This window comes from Ornithorhynchus anatinus, chromosome 6, assembly GCF_004115215.2.
Source record: "Ornithorhynchus anatinus isolate Pmale09 chromosome 6, mOrnAna1.pri.v4, whole genome shotgun sequence".
Lineage (NCBI taxonomy): Eukaryota > Metazoa > Chordata > Mammalia > Monotremata > Ornithorhynchidae > Ornithorhynchus > Ornithorhynchus anatinus.
Genome location: NC_041733.1, coordinates 21,483,498 through 21,503,321, shown reverse-complemented (window position 1 = coordinate 21,503,321; position 19,824 = coordinate 21,483,498). Strand labels below are relative to the sequence as shown.

At 53.7% G+C, this 19,824-nt stretch overlaps 1 protein-coding gene and 1 long non-coding RNA gene across 2 annotated transcripts; one reads left to right on the top strand and one right to left on the bottom strand.

Annotated features, from left to right (window-relative positions):
* Nucleotides 1-609: 609 nt before the first annotated feature.
* Nucleotides 610-3,718, bottom strand: LOC120638440. Its single transcript, XR_005660096.1, has 3 exons — nucleotides 3,634-3,718; nucleotides 3,156-3,245; nucleotides 610-684 (listed from the first exon to the last, which is right to left on the bottom strand). It is a non-coding gene; the product is annotated as an uncharacterized LOC120638440 (long non-coding RNA).
* Nucleotides 3,719-6,280: 2,562 nt separating this feature from the next.
* LOC114812921 (semaphorin-3F-like) lies at nucleotides 6,281-17,856 on the top strand. The gene is made up of 17 exons (XM_029067912.1): nucleotides 6,281-6,360; nucleotides 7,903-8,024; nucleotides 10,720-10,874; nucleotides 11,050-11,115; nucleotides 11,521-11,640; nucleotides 12,479-12,572; nucleotides 13,589-13,708; nucleotides 13,961-14,100; nucleotides 14,536-14,647; nucleotides 14,769-14,841; nucleotides 15,009-15,153; nucleotides 15,484-15,706; nucleotides 15,857-15,942; nucleotides 16,127-16,168; nucleotides 16,305-16,450; nucleotides 16,537-16,664; nucleotides 17,723-17,856. The coding sequence occupies exons 1-17, from the start codon at nucleotides 6,281-6,283 to the stop codon at nucleotides 17,854-17,856; spliced, it is 1,986 nt and encodes a 661-aa protein (XP_028923745.1).
* The last annotated feature ends 1,968 nt before the right edge of the window (nucleotides 17,857-19,824 follow it).

The following is a 19,824-nucleotide window of genomic DNA, read 5'->3' as shown; positions in this document are numbered from 1 at the left end:
CCCACTGCTTCTCTGCGCCTCACTTCCTTCATCTGCAAAATGGGGACTCAATCCTGTTCTCCCCACTATGTTCACTGGGAGCTCCATGTGGGACCTGATTGTCTTGTATCCGTCCCTGCACTTCCCCCTCTGAGGACCTGGAGAGTTTCCAGTACTCTACCGGTTTCGGAGAGTCAAGCAGAGGCCTACCCGTTCCGTTCCGAGCTTGGGCAGGGGCTAGCGTGTGGAAGGCAATCTGCTACGAGTTAAAACTCACCTGTGCTGGACAGCAGCGGCACGGGAGACCGTCGAGGGAGGAGACTCCAGTTTCCTGCGTGGAAAAGGCAGTGGTAAACCACTTCTGTAGTTTTACTAAGAAAACTCCATAGATACGCTGCCGGAATGATTGCCGACGGAGGTGGGACGTTCTAGGAGAGGTGTGTCCATGGAGTCGTTATGGGTCAGAGACCACACACAGCAGGGTAAGACAACAACAAATTCCTGCACCATGTACTTGGCACACAATAATAGATGCCACAATTATTCATTATTATCATTATCCCACAGGATAATGTGGATAAGGTGGTTCCGGCCACGAGACATCTCTGCCACTGATGCCCCCATCCCTTACCCGTGTCTGCTAACTTCACCCGGCAGGGCTTGGACGTCACAGGACTCTGAGCTCCGAAGGGAGGCAGCGGGCAGCTGGGAAGGCGGATACAAAACATGGTCTAAGGTTGATCTCACACCCCAGGGTTTCAGATCCAAGAAGTCGGGGCGCTGCGATGAGGGGAATGTAACTCCTGACTGGTGCCAAAAGAGAAGGGATGATGGTGATAGAGAAGCGGCGTGGCTCAGTGGAAAGAGTCCGGGCTTGGGAGTCAGAGGTCATGGGTTCAAATCCCAGTTCAGCCGCTTGTCACCTGTGTGACTCCGGGCAAGTCACTTCACTTTTCTCAGCCTCAGTGACCTCATCTGTAAAATGGGGATGAAGACTGGGAGCCCCACGTGGGACAATCTGATCACCTTGTATCTTCCCCAGAGCTTAGAACTGCTTTGCACATAGTAAGCGCTTAACAAATGCCATCATCACCATTATTATTTTGATAAGTTATGCATATTAAATATTATATTTATATTATATTTTGATAATTATTATTATTTTGACAATAGTAATATTTTTAAGCACTCAGTAAGCAGCATGGCTCAGTGGAAAGAGCCTGGGCTTGGGAGTCAGAGGTCATGGGTTCAAATTCCACATCAGCCACTTGTCAGCTCTGTGACTTTGGGCAAGTCACTTCACTTCTCTGGGCCTCAGTTACCTCATCTATTAAATGGAGATTGAGACTGTGAGCCCCACGTGGGGCAACCTGATCACCTTATATCCTCCCCAGCGCTTAGAACAGTGCTATGCACATAGTAAGTGCTTAACAAATGCCATAATTATTATTCATAGAGCACTAAGTGCTGGGGCAGATAAAAGAAAGTCAGGTTGGACACAGTCCCTGTTCCCCCGGGATGACTCTCCCCCCCTCCCAACCATTTCCCACTCTTGGTGGGTCAGAGCACACTGAGGGAGCGGTGATGGGGGATGCGGTGGCCGTCATTCATTCATTCATTCATTCATTCATTCATTAAATCAAATTTATTGAGCACTTACTGGATGCAGAACACAGTACTAAGCGCTTGGGAGAGTGTAATATAGCAATAAACAGACACATTCATGTTCCCTACCCACACCGAGTTACCGTCTAGATGTGGGAGAGACAGACAATATAAACAAATAAACTACAGATGTGTACATAAGTACTGTGGGGATGGGAGGGGGGATGAACAACGGGAGCAAGCCTCAGTGTCCTCCTCTGGAAAATGGGGATTAAATGCCTGTTCTCCTTCCCCTTTAGACTGGGAATTCCAGGTGAGACAGGGACTGTGCCAACCTAGCTACCCCAGTGCTTAGAACAGTGCTTGACACAAAGTAAACAGTTAACCGATATAATAATAATAATAACGATAGTAACACCGATCTGCAGGAAAATGTGGAATTTCAGTGCCACTGACTACTCTGTGGCTTTTTCATTTTTCAAACCTTCCCCTGAACTGAGAAACAGCATGGCCTAGTATATATAGCACAGGCCTGGTATTCAGAAGGACTTGGGTTCTAATCCTAATTAGAGAAGCAGCGTGGCTCAGTGGAAAGAGCCCGGGTTTGGGAGTCAGAGTTCATGTGTTCAAATTCCGGCACAGCTGCATGTCAGCTGTGTGACTTTGGGCAAGTCACTTCACTTCTCTGGGCCTCAGTTACCCCATCTGTAAAATGGGGATTAAGACTGTGAGCCCCAAGTAGGACAATCTGATCATCTTGTATCCTCCCCAGCGCTTAGAACAATGCTTTGCACATAGTAAGCATTTAACAAATGCCATCATTATTATTATTGTTATCCTGACTTCCCGTGGCTTAGCGGCAAGAGCTCGGTCTTGGGAGTCAGAGGACTTGTGTTCTAATCCCGGTTCTGCCGCTTATCAGCTGTGTGACTTCAGGCAAGTCATTTAACGTCTCTGTTCCTCAGTTACCCCATCTATAAAATAGGGATGAGGACTGGGAGCCCCATGTGGGACAACCTGATTACCTTGTATCTACCCTAGCACTTAGAACAGTGCTTGGCACATAGTAAGCGCTTAATAAATACCATTATTAAGTCACTTCACTTCTCTGTGACTCAGTTCCCTCATTTACAAAAATCATTATCAGTGGTATTTATCGCATGCTTACTGTGAGCCAAGCACTGTATTACCTGAGGAATTCGGGAGAAACCACAGAGGTTCAAATGGAGCCCTGTGGAGTATAAAAGGAGCCGGAAAAGGAGCCGGGCAAAAATTTAGAGCTTTGGGTTGGCCAACTGTTACCCCACCTATCTTCTCCTACTGCTCAGAACCACTGGCCAGCAAGCCCAGCACAAAAAAAAAAGTGCCAGATGACAGGGAAGGACAAATGGAGGAAGGACATCCTCTCTCTTCAAACAGAGGTGCTACCTTGTTGAGAGCAGGGAGCATGCCTACCTTCTCTGCTGTATTGCGCTCTCCCAAATGCTTAGTACAGTGCTCTACACATAGTAAATACTTTATAAATATGATTGATCGATTTTACTCATAGTTCTCTCCTAAATTTCTCTTACCTCTTTGGCTTTTCCTTTCCAGGCTTTTTCAGCAGCTCTTCCTTTGCACTGAGGCTGTCCCCCAAGTTCTGGTCCCCTTCTTGTCTCAATCTACAGAGAAAATGAAATTTTCATCTTCCCTCCCAGATCATTTCCTCCACCTAACTTTCCCATCCAAACAACATTAACAACATCACCATCCTCTCCTGTCTCTCAAGTCCATAACTTTAACATTATCCTTATCACCTCCTCTAAAAACCCACTTTGAGTCTGTCACCAAATCCTGTCAGTGTTTCCTCCACAACATTTCCAGAATCTACCCTTTCCTTTTCATTCAAAGAGCCTCCACGCTGGGCCAGACCCTGGTGTGTCCCGCTTCGATGACCGCATCGGCCTCCTCGCTGATCTCCCTAGTTCAAGGGTCACCCCTCGCCATTCTGCTGCCTGGATCATTTTCCTAAAACATTTTTGGGCACACTTCTCCTCACTTCTCAAATACCTCAAATGGTTGTCCAATTTCTGTCCACAGCAAGCAGAAACTGCTGACCATCAGCTTGAAAGCACTTCATCAGCTCTTCTGAGAGGCAGCTTGGCCTAGTGGAAAGAGCAAGGGTGGGAGTCAGAGGATCTGGTTCTGCCACTTGTCTACTGTGTAACCCTGGGCGAGTCTTCTCTGGGTCCCATTTTCCTCATCGATAAAACAGGGATTAAATTCTACTCCCTCCTACTTAGACAGTGAGCCCCTGATCGGAACAGGGACTGTATCCGGCCCGATTATCTTCTAGCTATTACGGTGGTTCCCCTCTCAGGGTCACACCTGGAGAGTCTCCAGTACTCTACCAGTCTCGTCTAGGGAAGGGAGAGTCAAGCAGAGGCATATCCATTCCTAGTTTGGGGGGTGGCTAGCGAATGGAAGGTCATCTGCTACAAGTCAAAACTCACCCATGCTGGACAATAGCGGCAGGGGAGAGAGTTAAAGGCAGAGACTAAAGTTTACAGCGTGGAAGGAGGCGGTAGTAAACCATTTCAGTATTTTTACCAAGTAAACTCTATGGATACGTTACCTGAACGATTGCAGGTGGAGGTGGGGCGTTCTGGGAGAGATGTGGGTCGGAGACGACTCGGCAGAATAAGACGAGACAGACCCCTAAGACTGGGGAGCAAAAGCACAGAGAAGGGAGAGTGTTCAGAATCCCACACTAGGGCAAACTAGGGATGTTGGGCGAGTGAACTTTCTAACTTCACAGGTGGTGCCGCAGGGCAGGGCAGAACTCAAGCTACCCATCCTCCCCCTCTGTCATCTGTGAGATTGGCATTTGGGCCCTGGTCACAGTAAACAATGGGGAAAAGGAAGCAGGCAGATTAGAGGGGTTGAATTTTCCTTTCTTTAGGTCTCAGCTTCAGCTGATTGACCAATGGCTCTCTCAGGCTCCCCTTTCCTTCTTTCTCTCACCCTACTGTTAAACCCCCAAAAGCTCAGGGTCCAAAAGAAGCAGAAGAAATCAAAAAGGTGAAAGGCTCCGGTGCGCCATTGCCCATCAGCCATCATTTGCCAAGGCCCAGGGGGTGAACACTTGTACCAGGAGGTTTTGCCCATCCAGATCAACGAGAGCAAGGAGCGGCTCATGATCCACAGATTGGGCTTGGGGTGCCAAACCAAGACCGAGGGTCACCGGCTGTACTTCATCCTCCACTGAGGGAGCTGGAGTTAGAACGGGGTAATTAGGGCTGACTTCAAAGCCTCAACCTCCCGGTCTTTGCTCTCTAAGAGGTGCTCAGGGTTCCGGGGCAGGCCTAGGGGCTGGAAGCAGATACCACTCAAGGGTGGGGTGAAGGGATGGGCAGAAATCGGCTTGGTTTAAGGGTGGAGCCTGAGTCTCGGGGGGGTCAGCGCTCCCCTCCCATACCTGCGCCCAGCAGGGGATGACACAGCTCCGTCTTTGGCTTTAAAAATAGTGCCCAGTGGACCAGATTCTCACCTTGGCCACCGGTTGACTCCATCAGCAGCTCCATACTGTCTTGTCTTCAATCTCCTTCTGGACCAGTGGTTATCCAGATTGGGAAGGATGACAGGAGGAGAGAAATTCAGGTACAGGAGAAGGAAGGGGAGGCAACAGGTACAAGCAATTCGCTCAAGGAATTTGGAAAGGAATGGTAGGAGGGAAATGGGGTGATAACGGGAAGATACTGTGTTTTTTTAGGGTAGGAGTTACTTGGGTGTGTTTGAGAGCAGCGGGGAAGGAAAGTGAGAGGTTGAAAACAGTGTTCAGGGAGGGAAGAAGCGAGGGGACAACTGTTTTAATAAGGTGCTAAGAGATGGGGTCAGAGGCACAAGTGGAGGAGAGAGACTTTGAGAGGATAGTGGGAAGGATGGAAGAGTCAGAGAGGGGTCAGGAAGAGGGAAGGACTGGAGGATGCAGAGGAGATTTGGGAGAGACCACGCCAGATGGTTTCAATTTTTCCGATGAAACTAGGGGCAAGAGATGGGGAGGCAGTGGGGACAGAGGGTTTCAGAAGAGGGTTAAATTTCTGAAACAGCTGACCCAGGCAACTGACACAGTCAATAAGGATGAAGAGGGTACTGGGAAGGGAAGGAAAGAGAGAGGTAAGATAGTGTGGAAGCAGCACAAGGGGACAGTGGGTCTTGGAGAGTGGAAGAAGTTGGGGGGCTCCCTTGGGAGAGAGAAGCAGGTGAGGCAGTGTCTTGTGAAGAGAGCCAGATTTCAGCGATGGCTAGGAAGTTCAGTGACTGGGTCAGGAACAGGTTAAGGATGAAGGGAAGTTTTCCCAACACGGAGCTGGGGTTCCACAGGCCACCCTAGGCGGCGGCTGTGGAAGGGTGGAGGAAGAACGAGGAGGGAATGGGTGAGGGGTGGGGACGGGTGGACTGGATTGATGGCAGGGATGGGCTGACTAGAGGGAGGGGATTGAGGGGAGGGGGTGAGGTCAGAGCGGTTTAAGAGACAGTTCGGGGCAGCAGGAGCTGAATCTGGAGTTTCCGGGGATTAATCGCAGTTCCTCGGGTGGGTGGATCTTTCAGAGTGAATGGGCAAATGGTGATGTGTAATTAGGCGTCTGTGTTGATCTGTAAACAGTCAGGCTGCTCCTGGACTGACTTACCAGCTGTGTATTCAGTCAGGGTGAGGATGGAGTTGATGAAGGACCGGCTCTGGCTAGTTTCCTCCCAGATAGGCGGCTGGGTGCGGGTCAAAGCCCTCCGCGGTTGGTATGACTGGAGGGAAATCAGCATCCCGTCCCCACGGATGTTCCTTGGTACAGGCCCAGGGCTGAACGTCTGCTGAATCACTGCTTCCGGAATGCGGGGTGAGGCTGGGGATGGGCGTTCCATCCCCTTGGTACAATTCTCAGAATCTGGGGATGTGGACTGAAGCTGGGGATAATCATGATGGTATTTGTTAAACGCTTACTATATGCCAAGCACTGTTCTAAGCGCTGGGAGAGCTACAAGGTTATCGGGCTGTCCCACTCGGGGCTCCCAGTCTTCATCCCCATTTTCCAGATGAGGTAACTGAGGCCCAGAGAAGTAAAGTGACACGCTCACAGTCACATAGCTGCCAAATGGCAGAGAAGGGATTAGAATCCACGTCCTCTGACTTCCGAGCCCGGGCTCTTTCCACTAAGCCGAGGTGATATCCCATCCACTTGGTGCAGTTCTCAGGATCTGCGGGTATAGAGCGGGGTTGGGGGTGGGTATCCCTTCCCCTTAGCACAGTCTCAGGATCCCGTGGGCAGAAAGAGGCTGGAGGTGGCCGAGAGAGGCTGGAAAGAGCTGAGAAATGAGGGAGCAGAGGATGAGAGTTGGACGGGGAAGAGGAGTGGGCCAACGGCCTGGCCCAGAGTTTGCATCTGCACCTCAGGGGTGCCCAGGCACACCTCCATCAGAGATGCCCTCGGCAAGGGAGGGAAGCAGCTGGTACCTTAAAACAGTGATCAGCAACTCAGGCCACCCATCCCCAGCCTTGATCCTGGCCTGGTTTCTTAGGGCAACAGCTCATCATTATGAGAAGCAGCGTGGCTCAATGGAAAGAGACCGGGCTTGGGAGTCAGAGGTCGTGGGTTCTAATCCCGGCTCTTCCATTTATCAGCTGTGTGATTTTCTGCAAGTCACTTAACTTCTCTGGGCCTCAGTGATCTCATCTGTAAAATGGAGATTAAGACAGTGAGCCCCACGAGGGACAACCTGATTACCTTGTATCTACCCAGCGCTTAAAACAGTGCTTGGCACATAGCGCTTAACAAATACCGAATTATTATCATCAGCCTGGGAGTAAGAAAGGAGAGGGAGAGAGAAAGGGAGAGAAAGAGCTATCCAGGTAAGTTCAAGGAGGTGGCCATTGTGTGAGATTTCCCATTTATAAATCAGGGATGGATTCCTGGAGGTTGGACCGTAAACCGAGAGGCGGGGCCGCAGTCCCGGTGTCGGGGAAGGCGGCGGAAAGGGATGCTCCTCGGGCCCAAGACCCCGGAAACCCCTCCCCACCCCTTCACCTGGGCCCGGCGCAGACGAGCCTGGGCTCCTGAGCTGCCAAGGCCTGAACCACACATGGGCACGCCTGGGCCTATCTGTGCCCGTACTAGATGTGAGCTTTGCCACACCGTAACATTTCCCCACCTCCCCTTACATAATATTGCTCACAAGGGCATATTTTCATTCTGTCATATGTTGTCTCTCTCTCTCTACCTTCCTCCTCCCCCCTCCACTCACCCTTCATCCCTCTTTTCTCTTCCTCTCTTCCTCTACCTTTAGGTATCCAGTGGCTCCAGCCAAGGCAAGGCGCGCCTCTGTCTTGCTGCTTCTTCTGGCTCAGGGCTCCCTCCTGGGTGAAGCCAGCTCATTGCACTTTTCTCGCCTTTCCTTAACCTTCAAAGGTAAGGCCCCCCCCCCACCCCAAGAACAAGAGGCGGATTTGGACAGGGATCCAGAGTTCTGGGGCTCTGTCGCCTCTGCCCAGTGCACGAGCAGGTTCCTCTGCCACCCTCCCCGGAGTCCCTTCGGGGAACGTATCCGGTCCGAGCGATCAGAGTCGTCGTGATCCTCCGGTTCTCTATGTAACGAGGTCTCGGGCATTTCTGCACCTTCCCGCCTCCTCCATTCGGGCCTTCCCGCTAGCCCCGCTGCTCTGGCATTCACTTTTGGTCACTCCTGGTCCGTAGTTGTTAGAGTGTGGCTCCTCCTGGGCGGCCAGGAGGAGACAAGAGCTGTCTGAGTTAGCTTTCTGCCACCCCGATCTGACTCGAGGGGCTTGGACTCCACTCCCTCAAATTGTCATGAGCATTTGCCAGGCTCCACTACCAGATGGCTGCAAGAAGGAAGGTGCTGTCTAGGGGCTGGGCCAATAATAATAATGATGATGGTACCTAAGCAATTACTATGTACCAAGCACTGTTCTAAGCACTGGGGTAAATACAAGATAATCATCAGGTTGTCCCACGTGGGGCTCAGTCACAATCCCCATTTTACAGATGAGGTAACTGAGGCCCAGAGAAGTTAAGTGACTTGCCCGAGGTCACACAGCAGACGAGTGGCGGAACCGGGATAAGAACCCATGACCTCCGACTCCCAAGCCCAGGCTCTTTCCACTAAGCCAGGACGAGGGGTCGTTCTGGCAGAAGAGCAGGAAAACAAAATGGTTTGGGGAGCGCAGGAGAGACTCCATAACCCCTCCTGACCTCAACCTGACTCCCTGCTGCTGCTGGGATTGGACATTCTCCCCAGAATCCCTTTGGGAGAGTAGGTGGTAGGAGGACTCTGACCATAGTAATAATAACGATATTTTATTATTATATTATAATGAAGAGTATTTGTTCTGCTCTTAATCTGTGACTTGGCACTCTGCACTAAGTATTGGGGTAGATACACTGCGCCCGTGTCCGTCCTCCATCCTCTCACCCTGCATCTCAGCTCAGTTTCATCCTTCCTCTCAAGCCAACCTTGAACCGTGCCTCATTCTCACCTCACCTGCCCCCGACCTCTTCCTGGCGCTCACCCCCGGCCGGAGCTCCCTCCTCCTCACATTTGAGCTCGACCAGGTGTGCGGAGCACTGTACTTCGCACTTGGGAGAGTACAACAGAGCTGGTAGTCACATTCCCTGTCCACAAGAACCTCCCAGTCTAGAGGAAGTTTACGCTCTACACCACAGCCTTTTCTCATCTTTCAAACCTTCCTAAAAATCACACCTCCTCCACGAGGTCTTTCTTGATTCATTTCTAATCTCCCCACTTCATATTCCCCAACTACCTTTTCAGTATTTCTGGGCCACTTGGTTACTCATCTCCCAGCACCCCCATACTAGTTGGGTCCATATTTTTATATTCCATTTCTCCCCCAACCTGTAATCTACATTACTGTCTGTCCCCCGTCTAGACTGAAAGCTCCACGAGGAGGATCATGTCTACTAATTTTATCGCATCATATTATCCCAAAGGCCGAGTCCAGCACTCCACACTCAGTAGTCGGAGAAGCAGTGTGGCTCAGTGGAAAGAGCCCGGGCTGGGGAGTCAAAGGTCTTGGGTTCGAATCCCTACTCCACCACTTGTCTGCTGTGTGACCCTGGGCAAGTCACTTAACTTCTCTGTGCCTCAGTTACCTCATCTGTAAAAATGGAGATTAAAAAATGTGAGCCCCACGTGGGACAACCAGATGACCCTGTATCTACCCCAGCGCTTAGATCAGTGCTCTGCACATAGTAAGCGCTTAACAAATACCATAATTATTCATTATTATTAGTTACTTGTTCATTCATTCACTCGACTGTAATTGTTGAGCGCCTACGGCGTGTGGAGCACTGAATTAAGCACTTGGGAGAGTATGATATAACAATAAAACACATTTCCTACCCACAGTGAGTTTACAGTCTAGAGGGGGAGACTGACATTAATACAAATTAATTACAGATATGTACATAAGTCCTGTGGGGCTGCGGTGGGGGGTGTAGGGGGTGATTAAAGGGAGCAAGTCAGGGTGATGGAGAAGGGAGTGGGAGAAGAGGAAAGGAGGGCTTAGGGAAGGCCTCTTGGAGGAAATGTGCCTTCAGTAAGACTTTGAAGTGGGGGAGAGTCACTGACTGTCAGTTATTAGGAAAGAGAATATTCCAGACCAGAGGGAGGACGTCAGCCGGGGGTCGGCGGCGAGATAGACAAGATGGAGGTACAGTGAGGTGGTTAACTTTAGAGAAACGAAGTGTGCAGGCTGGGTCAATAAAAGCCATTGACTGGTTGAGTGACGGATAATCCTGCCCCCTCAGGGAATGCTCTGGACAGGCAAGTTACTTAGGGAATCCCAACTCTGCACTCCTCTTGCCCTGCCTTAGGAAAAAAAAGGATATTCTGGGTTCTCCCAACAGCCATTCTCATCTTGTTCTCCCATCCCCCCATCTCGCGGTCTGCTGTTCCTTAAAACACAGGATTTTAAGGAATTTAGACCGCTTAGCGAACGGCATGGGGCAGGCTGCTCCCTGACCCCTTTCTGAAATCTGTTCCTCATCCCACAAATAACCCTGGATAGGGCAGTCCAACCAAAGCCACTTCCTGATGTGGTCACTCCACAGACTCTTGCCCCAGCAGAGCTTCTAAAGACCCATGCAGCCAAGGAATTCATCTTCAACTTTGAGACCAGAGACTTCCGCCTCCTGCACATGGACCATGACCGGATCTATCTGGGTTTACGTGACTACCTGGTGTCCTTCGGCCAGTCGAAGATGAACGAGGACCCGCTTATTGTAGGAGGAGGAGGAGGGGCCGTGGGGGATGGGAGGGGCAGAGCCATGAGGGATGAGAGGATCTGGCTAGGGCAGAAGGGCGAGTGGGGCTGGCAGGGGAGGTAGTTGGGGTCTGCCAGGCTCGGGGCTTGGGGGTGAGTCTTCTGAGACCAGTTCCTCCCTTTTCTGGTGGCAGATCAAGTGGCCAGCATCACCGGAGCAGGAGAAGACTTGCCAGAGGAAGATGAAAAGGGGCCAGGAAGTGAGTAGGAGGAAAGGGCCCCTTCCTAATGGCCTCCCAGAAGGCACTCTCCCCAGCTTTCGCCATCGAGCATGCTAGCCCAAGAAGGCTGTTGGGAGGCTACAAATCCCTCCCCGCGAGGATGCCGGGCTGGCTAAGGGAAAACCGACATCGAATCGGAAACCGGCCCCGCGTCGGATTTTGCGGTCTTGATCGAGAAAGGCGAATGGGCCGGTCGGTGGGACTCTGAGCCCCAGACGTTCTGCCCGATCATCGCTGGGGAGCGGCGCATTCCCCATTTCCCGCCTCCTGGAGTCCCTCCCGGCAGCTGTGGGAGGGCTGACGTGAGGGGTTTGGGGGACAGTTACGGGTACCGACCTCCAAGGCTGACTCCTGTCCCCCATCCTCTTCTATCCCTCCCGTCAGAACCTGTGCTTCAACTTCCTCCGTATCATCCAGCCGCCGAACCGGACTCACCTGCTGGTGTGTGGGACTGGGGCCTTCAGTCCCATATGTGCCATCGCCAACCGTGGCAGGCACATTCAGGTTAGGGGGGCCTGAGGGGTTGGGGGGGGTGTAAGAGTCGGGGCCCGGGGAGCGAGACGTAGAGGAGGCGGCGCAAGGGTTGGGCCTGGACCTCAGGCGTCGATGCCGAGTTCCGCCCCTGGAACCTCAGTCCCTATAAGGGACCGAGTACCACCGAGAAAAAAGAGACACCTCCCTGGGGGGAATAGGGGTGTTGGCGGGCAGAGCCGGAGGGCAAGAGCACATCGGGAAGCCCGAGGGGTACTGGGATATCAAGCGATCCGAGAGCCTGTGCTCTGGGAAAATGGGGTTGCCAAGGCAGACCAAAGATCCCAGATAAAAGCATGGGGCCTTTGGACTCCAATTTAGGTCTCTCCCCTCAAATCCCCCCCGGTTCCTCCTGGTCCTCACTGGGTCCAAGTCCACAGCCAGAAGCATTTAGGTCCTGAAGCAGCTCAGTTCACGGATGACCTTCCGAGCTCAATGCCCGGCAGCCGGAGACCCCTAAGTTCAAAGTGGGCCCGAGTTCAGGGCCAGCGTTAGTGGCAGGACCGTTGCCCAGGGTCCGATCGTGGGGCACCCCAGATCCCATACGCCATCTTTCCTGCCCAGGCCACCCAGTCCCTGATTCCTACTGGCCTTGGGCGGGCACATGTGATTCCTGGCCTGAACCCCGTGCCTATGGGATGAATACCGAAGGAGGGACAGGTTAGGAAGCGGGTGAGGAGAATTCGTGAGGTGGAAGAGTCGATGAGAAGCCCCAGGAGGGAGAAGCCGGGAGGAAGGTGGTGGCCCGATGCATGTTAGAGGGCTGCGAGGGAGCTGTCCTGAGAGTCCTCATTCTGGCCCTGCTCCATAGGATTATGTGTTTCATATGGTGCACAACAGCCAGACCTCAGGGCTGGGAAGTTGTTCCTACACCCCCAACTCCGAGACCATGGCCACATTCATTGGTAAGGGGCAGCCGGGAGGGAGGGAGGGACGAGAGAGGGATGAAGGGATAGAGGAAAAGTAGCCTGGACTAGTGGAAAAAGCACAATTTAGGGGCAGAGGACTTAAAAAAAAAAAAAAAGTATTAGTATTTGTTAAGCGTTTACTATGTGCCAGGCACTTAACTAAGCGCTGGGGTAGATACAAGCTAATAATTGTGGTATTTATTGAGCACTTATGTGCCAGGCATTGTAATAATAACAACAATGGCATTCGTTAAGCACTTACTATGTGCCGAGCACTGTTCTAAACACTGGGAGAGATACAAGGTTGTCCCACATGGGGATCACAGTCTTAATCCCCATTTTACAGGCGAAGTCACTGAGGCACAGAGGAGGAAAGCGACTTGCCCAAAGTCACACAGCTGAGAAGTTGCGGAGCCCGGGTTAGAACCCACGCCCTCTGATTCCCAAGCCCGAGCTCTTTCCACTGAGCCACGCTGCTTTTCTACAAAGTACTACTGCTTGTACTAAGCGCTAAGGTGGATACGAGCACATCGGGTTGTAAACCCTGTCCCATGTGGGGCTCGCAGTCTCGATCCACATTTTAGAGACGAGGTAACTGAGGCCCAGAAAATTGAAGTGACTTGCCCAAGGTCCCACAGCAGACAAGGTAGGAGTAGAACCCAGGTCTTTCTGACTTTCAGGCCCGTGCCCTATCTCCTAGGCCACTAATCCTGGCTCCACCGCTCGTCTGCTGTGTGACCTTGGGCACGTGACTTGACTTCTCCGGGCCTCAGTTACCTCATTGGTAGAAGAGGGATTTAAATCGTCCTCCCTGACCGTGAGCTTCATGTGGGATGGGGACTGTGTCCAACCTGATTACCTTGTATCTACCCCAGCGACTAGTACAGTGCCTGGCTCACAGTGAGCGCTTAATGAGAACCATTAACAACAAATCAATAAAAAGGGGAGAAGTTCCAGCTCTGAATCTCTGTAGACTACAGCGCTAACCCCACCTTGCCCTTTGCCCCGCTCAGATGGGAATCTGTACACCGGCATGCACATGAACTTCTTAGGCAGTGACCCCGCCATCTTCCGCTCCGCGGGTCGCCTCCCGACCCTCCGCTCCGACCCGTACAACAACCTCTGGCTCAATGGTAGGGGGCGCGGTCTACTTCGATCACCGTTCCTTCTTCACCTCTGCACCCGATCCGATACCGCTTCCTTCTCTATCGTTCTCCTTCCTCGACCCCGCTTTGATTTGGCCCCCCGCCTCCGTCCCAGCTTGAAACCAACCTTGTGGGAGAGGCCACTTTGGACGACTCTTGCCTTTGGGTATCACGGGAGGGAGGGATCGCACCGCGGCTGCCCTCGTACTCTCTCACGGGTCCCGAGGCCCCTCGGCTCAGCTCCTGCGTTCCTGAAGGCCTTCAAGATCTCAGACAGCATCAACTGCAATGACGACAAACTCTACTTCCTCTTCCGGGAGAATACGATCCAAAGCTTTCCAGAACCGACTACGCTCCCTCTTGTCGGTCACGTTTGCTTGGTGAGAAGCTGGGCCCCAGGGGATGGGAACGACCGTCCCCCGAGGAGTCAGAAGTAGCCAACTGAAAGCCATTGGTCGCCATTTCCCTGGTGAAACCAGAAAGGGTCAATTTCGGTCCAAACCTGTGGCCCCCAAATCCCTAGAGAGGTTCAGTCTGAGGTCCCTTGGAGGGATTTTAGGTCTGTCCACCAGCCTTTAAACTAGACCCCTAGAAGTTGGTTCTTGGGACCTGCCAGATCCAGTCCAGTCCAGAACCTACAAGTGAGAGGGCCAGCACGGGAAAGTGAGAACGGTAGCTCTCCCAGGTCAGATTCTGCTTCTCTGGGCCTTGACTTCCTGTAGTCCCTTCCCAATCCTAATGGTGAACGCCACTTGGGGTTGTGAGGGAAGAAAGGACAGGGCACGGTGCTGGGGCCACGTTCCCTTGCTCCTCAGAATGACGTCGGAGGGCAGTACCTACTCATGAACAAGTGGACGACATTCCTGAAGGCCCGGCTAATGTGTTCCGTGACCGAGGATGGCAAGGAGATCCTTTTCAACAAACTCCGTGAACACAAGTTGGGGGCTGACGTGTGTGCGTGTAGGATGGGGAGAGGGGTGTGTGGGGTGGGGGGATGCTATTGCAGTTTGCCATGGGGATTGAGACCTCGCATGTCTATTTCCTCCAGAGGACGTCTTTATCCATCCTATCCATGACAAGAGAGACCCTCTGATCTATGGCATCTTCACCACCCCTCCTAGGTACAGCCTGGGACCGCTCTCCTCAGAAGGACCACCCCCCTTCCCAGTCTCCCCCTCCATTCTCCTGGGGCTCTGGGTTGGGTTCCCAGTGAGGTTTTGGAGATCCCTAGGGTTAGGAGAGCACTCTGGATCAATTTCATCACCTCGCTTCACCCTTCCCTCTCCAGTGACCCATTTCAGGGCTCAGCCATCTGTGTTTATTCCATGGCTGACATCCGGGCAGCCTTTAATGGGTCTTTCACTGACAAGATAAGCTCCATTAACACGGAGAAGCCTGACGAAGGTGACGTGCCCACGCCTCGACCTGGCTCGGTGAGTGCTCGGGTAGGATAGGCTTTGGGTGGGTGCATTGGTTTGGGTTACTTCACTGGCCCAGAGGTCAGCATCCCTCAGGAAGCCAGGCGTCTGTGAACGCATCGCCTGGGGAGGGGGGGGGTGTCAGTGGAAGTGAGGCCCAGCTCTCTTTTGACCCCCCAACTGGACCCAGTTGCCATGACCACAGGGTTCTTCTTGGAAGAGGCCAGACAAGGGCCAGATGGGGTCAGATAGGCTCGAGCGGAAGCAGGAGTCTATCGTGGGTAACAAAGAGGGAGTTGGCGGCATCACTTTGGGATCAAAACGCGTTCATCCATTTGTCTATAGTGCCCAGGGGGTGTTTCGGCCCCAGACTTCCACTCCTCCAAGGCCTTTCCCAGTAAGATGATCGAATTCATCCGCACCCATCCACTGATGTTCAACCCCGTGTACCCTCTGCAACGCCGGCCTCTGTCTGTGCGCATAGGCCCCAACTCCACCTTCACTACTGGGGTCATGGACGTCTCGGATACTGTCGAAGGAAGCTATAAAGTGTTCCCTCTAGGCACAGGTAGGGAGAATGCGTTCTGGGCCCCGGGGGGTAGGGCTGCACCTCACCCACCTCGCTCAGCCTTAGCACATCTCTGCCTCCCTGATGCCAGCGGGGACACGGAGGGCCCCGCCTGAGCTTCCGGGCTCAATGGGTGCCCGTGTCCCTCAGCCCACGGTACGGTGCAGAAGGTGGCGGTGCTCGAGCGGAACGGGACCAGTGAGGCCGTGAACCTGGAAGAGGTAGAGGTGTTCCGGGTGAGCCCAATCACCCTCTCACCCGCTCAGATGCCTTCTGACCCTGGCCCTTGGGCACCCCTTCCCATCTCTCTCCCCTCTGAGGATCCACTTCTCGGGACCTGACCTTTTTCCATTTTACCGCTCCTCCTCAGAACCTCCCATTCCCCCCTCTCATCTCCCCCACCTCTCTTCGTGCCCACAGACCCCAGCCCCGGTGAAGACCATGATGATCTCGTCTAAGTGGGTACGGCCAGACTCCCTCTGCCCCGAGTCGTTCGGGGAGAGGTGGGAGGACGGGAAAAGGGCTGTGGCGAGGCTACGCGGTTGGCGCAGGGAGCGGCTGTGCCCTCGATGGCCCCTCTCATCCTTCTGACCTGCAGAAAGATCTCTTCGTGTCCTCGGATACGGGCGTGAGCCAGCTGAAGTTGTATCGCTGTCCACCTTACAAGGCCTGTGCCCTGTGCTGCAGGGTCCGGGACCCCTACTGCAACAGGCCTTGGAAGAGTTGCTCCCCTAAAGTCAAAAGGTCAGAGAGGGGAGTGGGGCTGGGGGAGGAAGGAGCATAGCTACGGGGAACGGAGAGCGCTTGTGTACGTTTCTGGCTCCACCCAGAGGCCTGTCCCCTCCCACGCCTTACTGGGCCGGAAATAACCCCCAGGCCAGGCTGCCTCTGTGCAACATCGGGTGTGAGCACAAGGCGGGCACGGTTCTCACCTACCTGACCCGGCGGGCACCGCTGCGTCTGCATCGATGCGTCTGCACCGATGCGTCGGCACCGATGAGCAGTTGCCCACGAGGCTGGGGGGTCCAGTCCGCCGCGGAGCTACTTGTGGGAAAATTAGACATGTTACGGTTGCAACACCTATCGCGGTCACCCGCCCGTGATCTGTGGCTCCTGAGGCTGGGGCCAGGTCTTGACAAGCACAAAGCCACCCCACCTGCACCCGGGCCACGTTTGGACAGGTCCCCATTTTGCTCTGGGCAGTAGGGCAGGGCTGAGCCTCCCTCCCCACTTCCACAAACTGGAAGTTAGTCACCTCAATGGGAAGTGGCCTGGGCATCCCTCACGGGGCACTGAAACGATTCATATCATTATTAATCCCCATTTTACTGATGAGGTGATAGGCACGGAGAAATTGTGACTTGCCCAAAGTCACACGGCAGACAAGTGGCAGAGTCGGGATTAGAACCTGTGACTCTCTGACTCCCAGGCTCGTGTTCTATCCCCTACCCCCGGCTGCTTCTCTGCCCTCGGCTTCTCCACGTGCCGTAGCTACTAAGACTCTCGGAAGCGTTGACCTGGCAAAAGAGGGGCAAGAGTGGGATGAGCCAATACTTGAAAAAACTCTGCCCACCACCTCCTCCTTCCTCAGTGCCCCTTCCCATTTCTTTTCCGTTTCCAGCACCCACTTCCTGCCCTCCCAACTACATTCGCTACACCCCTCGGTCCTCCCTGACCACCTTGGCTGTTCCAGCACCTCACGGTGGACTGATAGTACCGGTCTGCCCCGCCACCGGGTCCCCGTTTCAGGTCCAGAGAGAGCAGGGACCGGCCCAGACCTGCCCCTCCCACCGTGAAGAGCGGGGTAGGGAGGGGGCATCACTCAGAGTCGGCTCTGCATCCCGCCCACCTCCTGCCGGGTGGTCAACGAGCGGCTTTAGTCTGACTGCGTAGGGGTCGGGCCCAAGGCTGCCGGGGAAGGAGGGAAGGGCGAAGAACTGAGCGACAGTTGTACGCAACGGGCACTCTTCTCTCCTGATGATCCCTTTCCCCTTCTCCACCCTCCCTCTCCCACAGGTGTTGTTAGCGCTGATGACCCGGGGCCGGTGCCGGCAGGGAGCCAGCCGGAACACTTAGACTTAGCGGAGGAGTACGCGTGCCACCATCTTACGGCCCGCCCGTACGGGCTGGCCTCCCCGGCCTTCACCTAGGTCCCACCTTACCTGTACGGCTGGGTCAGGGGAGCCCTCGGGGTGTCGACCTCACTCTCCGGATGGGGCGGGGTGGAGAGGCTAGCAGCCTGGGGGAGGGATTTAAATTGTTGCTGCTTCATTAAAGGTATGGCTTGTGTCCCCTGCTCTGCAAAATGGGGAGGGGAGGCGGTCGCTATTTGCCGCAGTTATTAAAGCCAGAAGTCACTACTCGGCGCCCGGACCCGCGTGTTTGCTTCCGAGTAGTTGGTGAAGAGGGTAGGAGGGCGTGGGCTCAGCTCTGATGCGTGAAAACTTGACCGGGTAAATAATAATAACGTTGGTATTTGTTAAGTGCTTACTATGTGCCGAGCACTGTTCTAAGCGCTGGGGTAGACACAAGGGAATCAGGTTGTCCCACGTGGGGCTCACAGTCTTAATCCCCATTTTCCAGATGAGGTAACTGAGGCACCGAGAAGTGAAGTGACTTGCGCAAAGTCACACAGCTGACAAATGGCCGAGCCGGCGTTTGAACCCATGACCTCTGACTCCAGAGCCCGTGCTCTTTCCACTGAGCCACGCTAGAATTCCCCTCCCATCAACGAGACACCCAAGCTCGGCCTGTCACCCCTCCCAGAACCAGGCACCAGGCTAGAAAGCTAGCAGGGCGAGAGGGAGGGGTGGTTGGAGCTTTGAGAGAGCCACGTTACCACGTTCACCCATTTCCCCACAGCTGGACCCCAGAGGAAAGGCGTGCGGTATAGTCTAGAAGATAAAGCACAGGCCTGGGAGTCAGAAGGATCTGGGTTCTAATGCCGACTCCACTCGTCTGCTGTGTGAGCTTGGGCAAGTCGCGACTTCTCTGTGCCTCACCTGTAAAATGGGGACCAAGACTGAGCCCCATGTTCATTCAATAGTATTTATTGAGCACTTACTGTGTGCAGAGCACTGTACTAAGCGCTTGGAATGAACAAGTCGGCAACAGATAGAGACGGTCCCTGCCGTTTGACGGGCTTACAGTCTAATGTGGGACATGGACCGTGTCCTAGCCGATTAGCTTACATTTACCCCAGTGCTTAGTAGCGTCTTGCACATAGTAAGCACTTAAATACCTTTTAAAAAGAACGAGCCTCCCACCACCAGTCCCAGGAGGTTCGGCTCAAGACCAACTAGGCAGGGGGCTACATCCCGTGACCCACCTGGACACCTGGGATCTCTCCCACTTTCCCCTCTCGGCTGTGTGGGTGCTGGGCCTTGGGCCCGCCCCATTTTCAATCACAGGAAAGGAAGCCCCCTCAGTGAGTCCCTCCCCGTGTCATTGCTCCCGGTGGCTGAGGGGAGCTGGGTGAGAGGGGGCGGAGAGCGGGGACACTGCTCACTGCACCGAAGAGCAGGGTCACGCAGGGCAAGGACGGCTGTCAGCTTCGTCATCCTTGGGGCGGCAAACGATACTGCCGCCCCCACCCCCAAAATCCGGGGCTTCCTGCGCCTGCACAGCTCCAGGCTGCCGCGACGGCCGGGAAGAGAGGAGGGCCTAAGCGGGTCAGAAACCGGGCCCCAGATCTCTGGAGGGTTGGGGGAGGTTAGCTGCCAAGAACAGGGGCCAGTCATCCTGGGCAGACAGACTTTGGGGTTGAGACCTCAGAAACTCCCACATAATCATAATAATAATGTTGGTATTTGTTAAGCTCTTACTATGTGCAGAGCGCCGTTCTAAGCGCCGGGGTGGATACAGCGTGGCTCAGTGGAAAGAGCCCGGGCTTGGGAGTCAGAGGTCAAGGGTTCTAATCCCAGCTCTGCCGCTAGTCAGCTGTGTGACCTTGGGCAAGTCAGTTAACTTCTCTATGCCTCAGTTACCTCACCTGTCAAATGGGGATTAAAAAACTGTGAGCCCCACGTGGGACAACCTGATCACCTTGTATCCCCCAGCGCTTAGAACAGTGCTTTGCACATAGTAAGCGCTTAACAAATACCACAATTTTTTTTAAT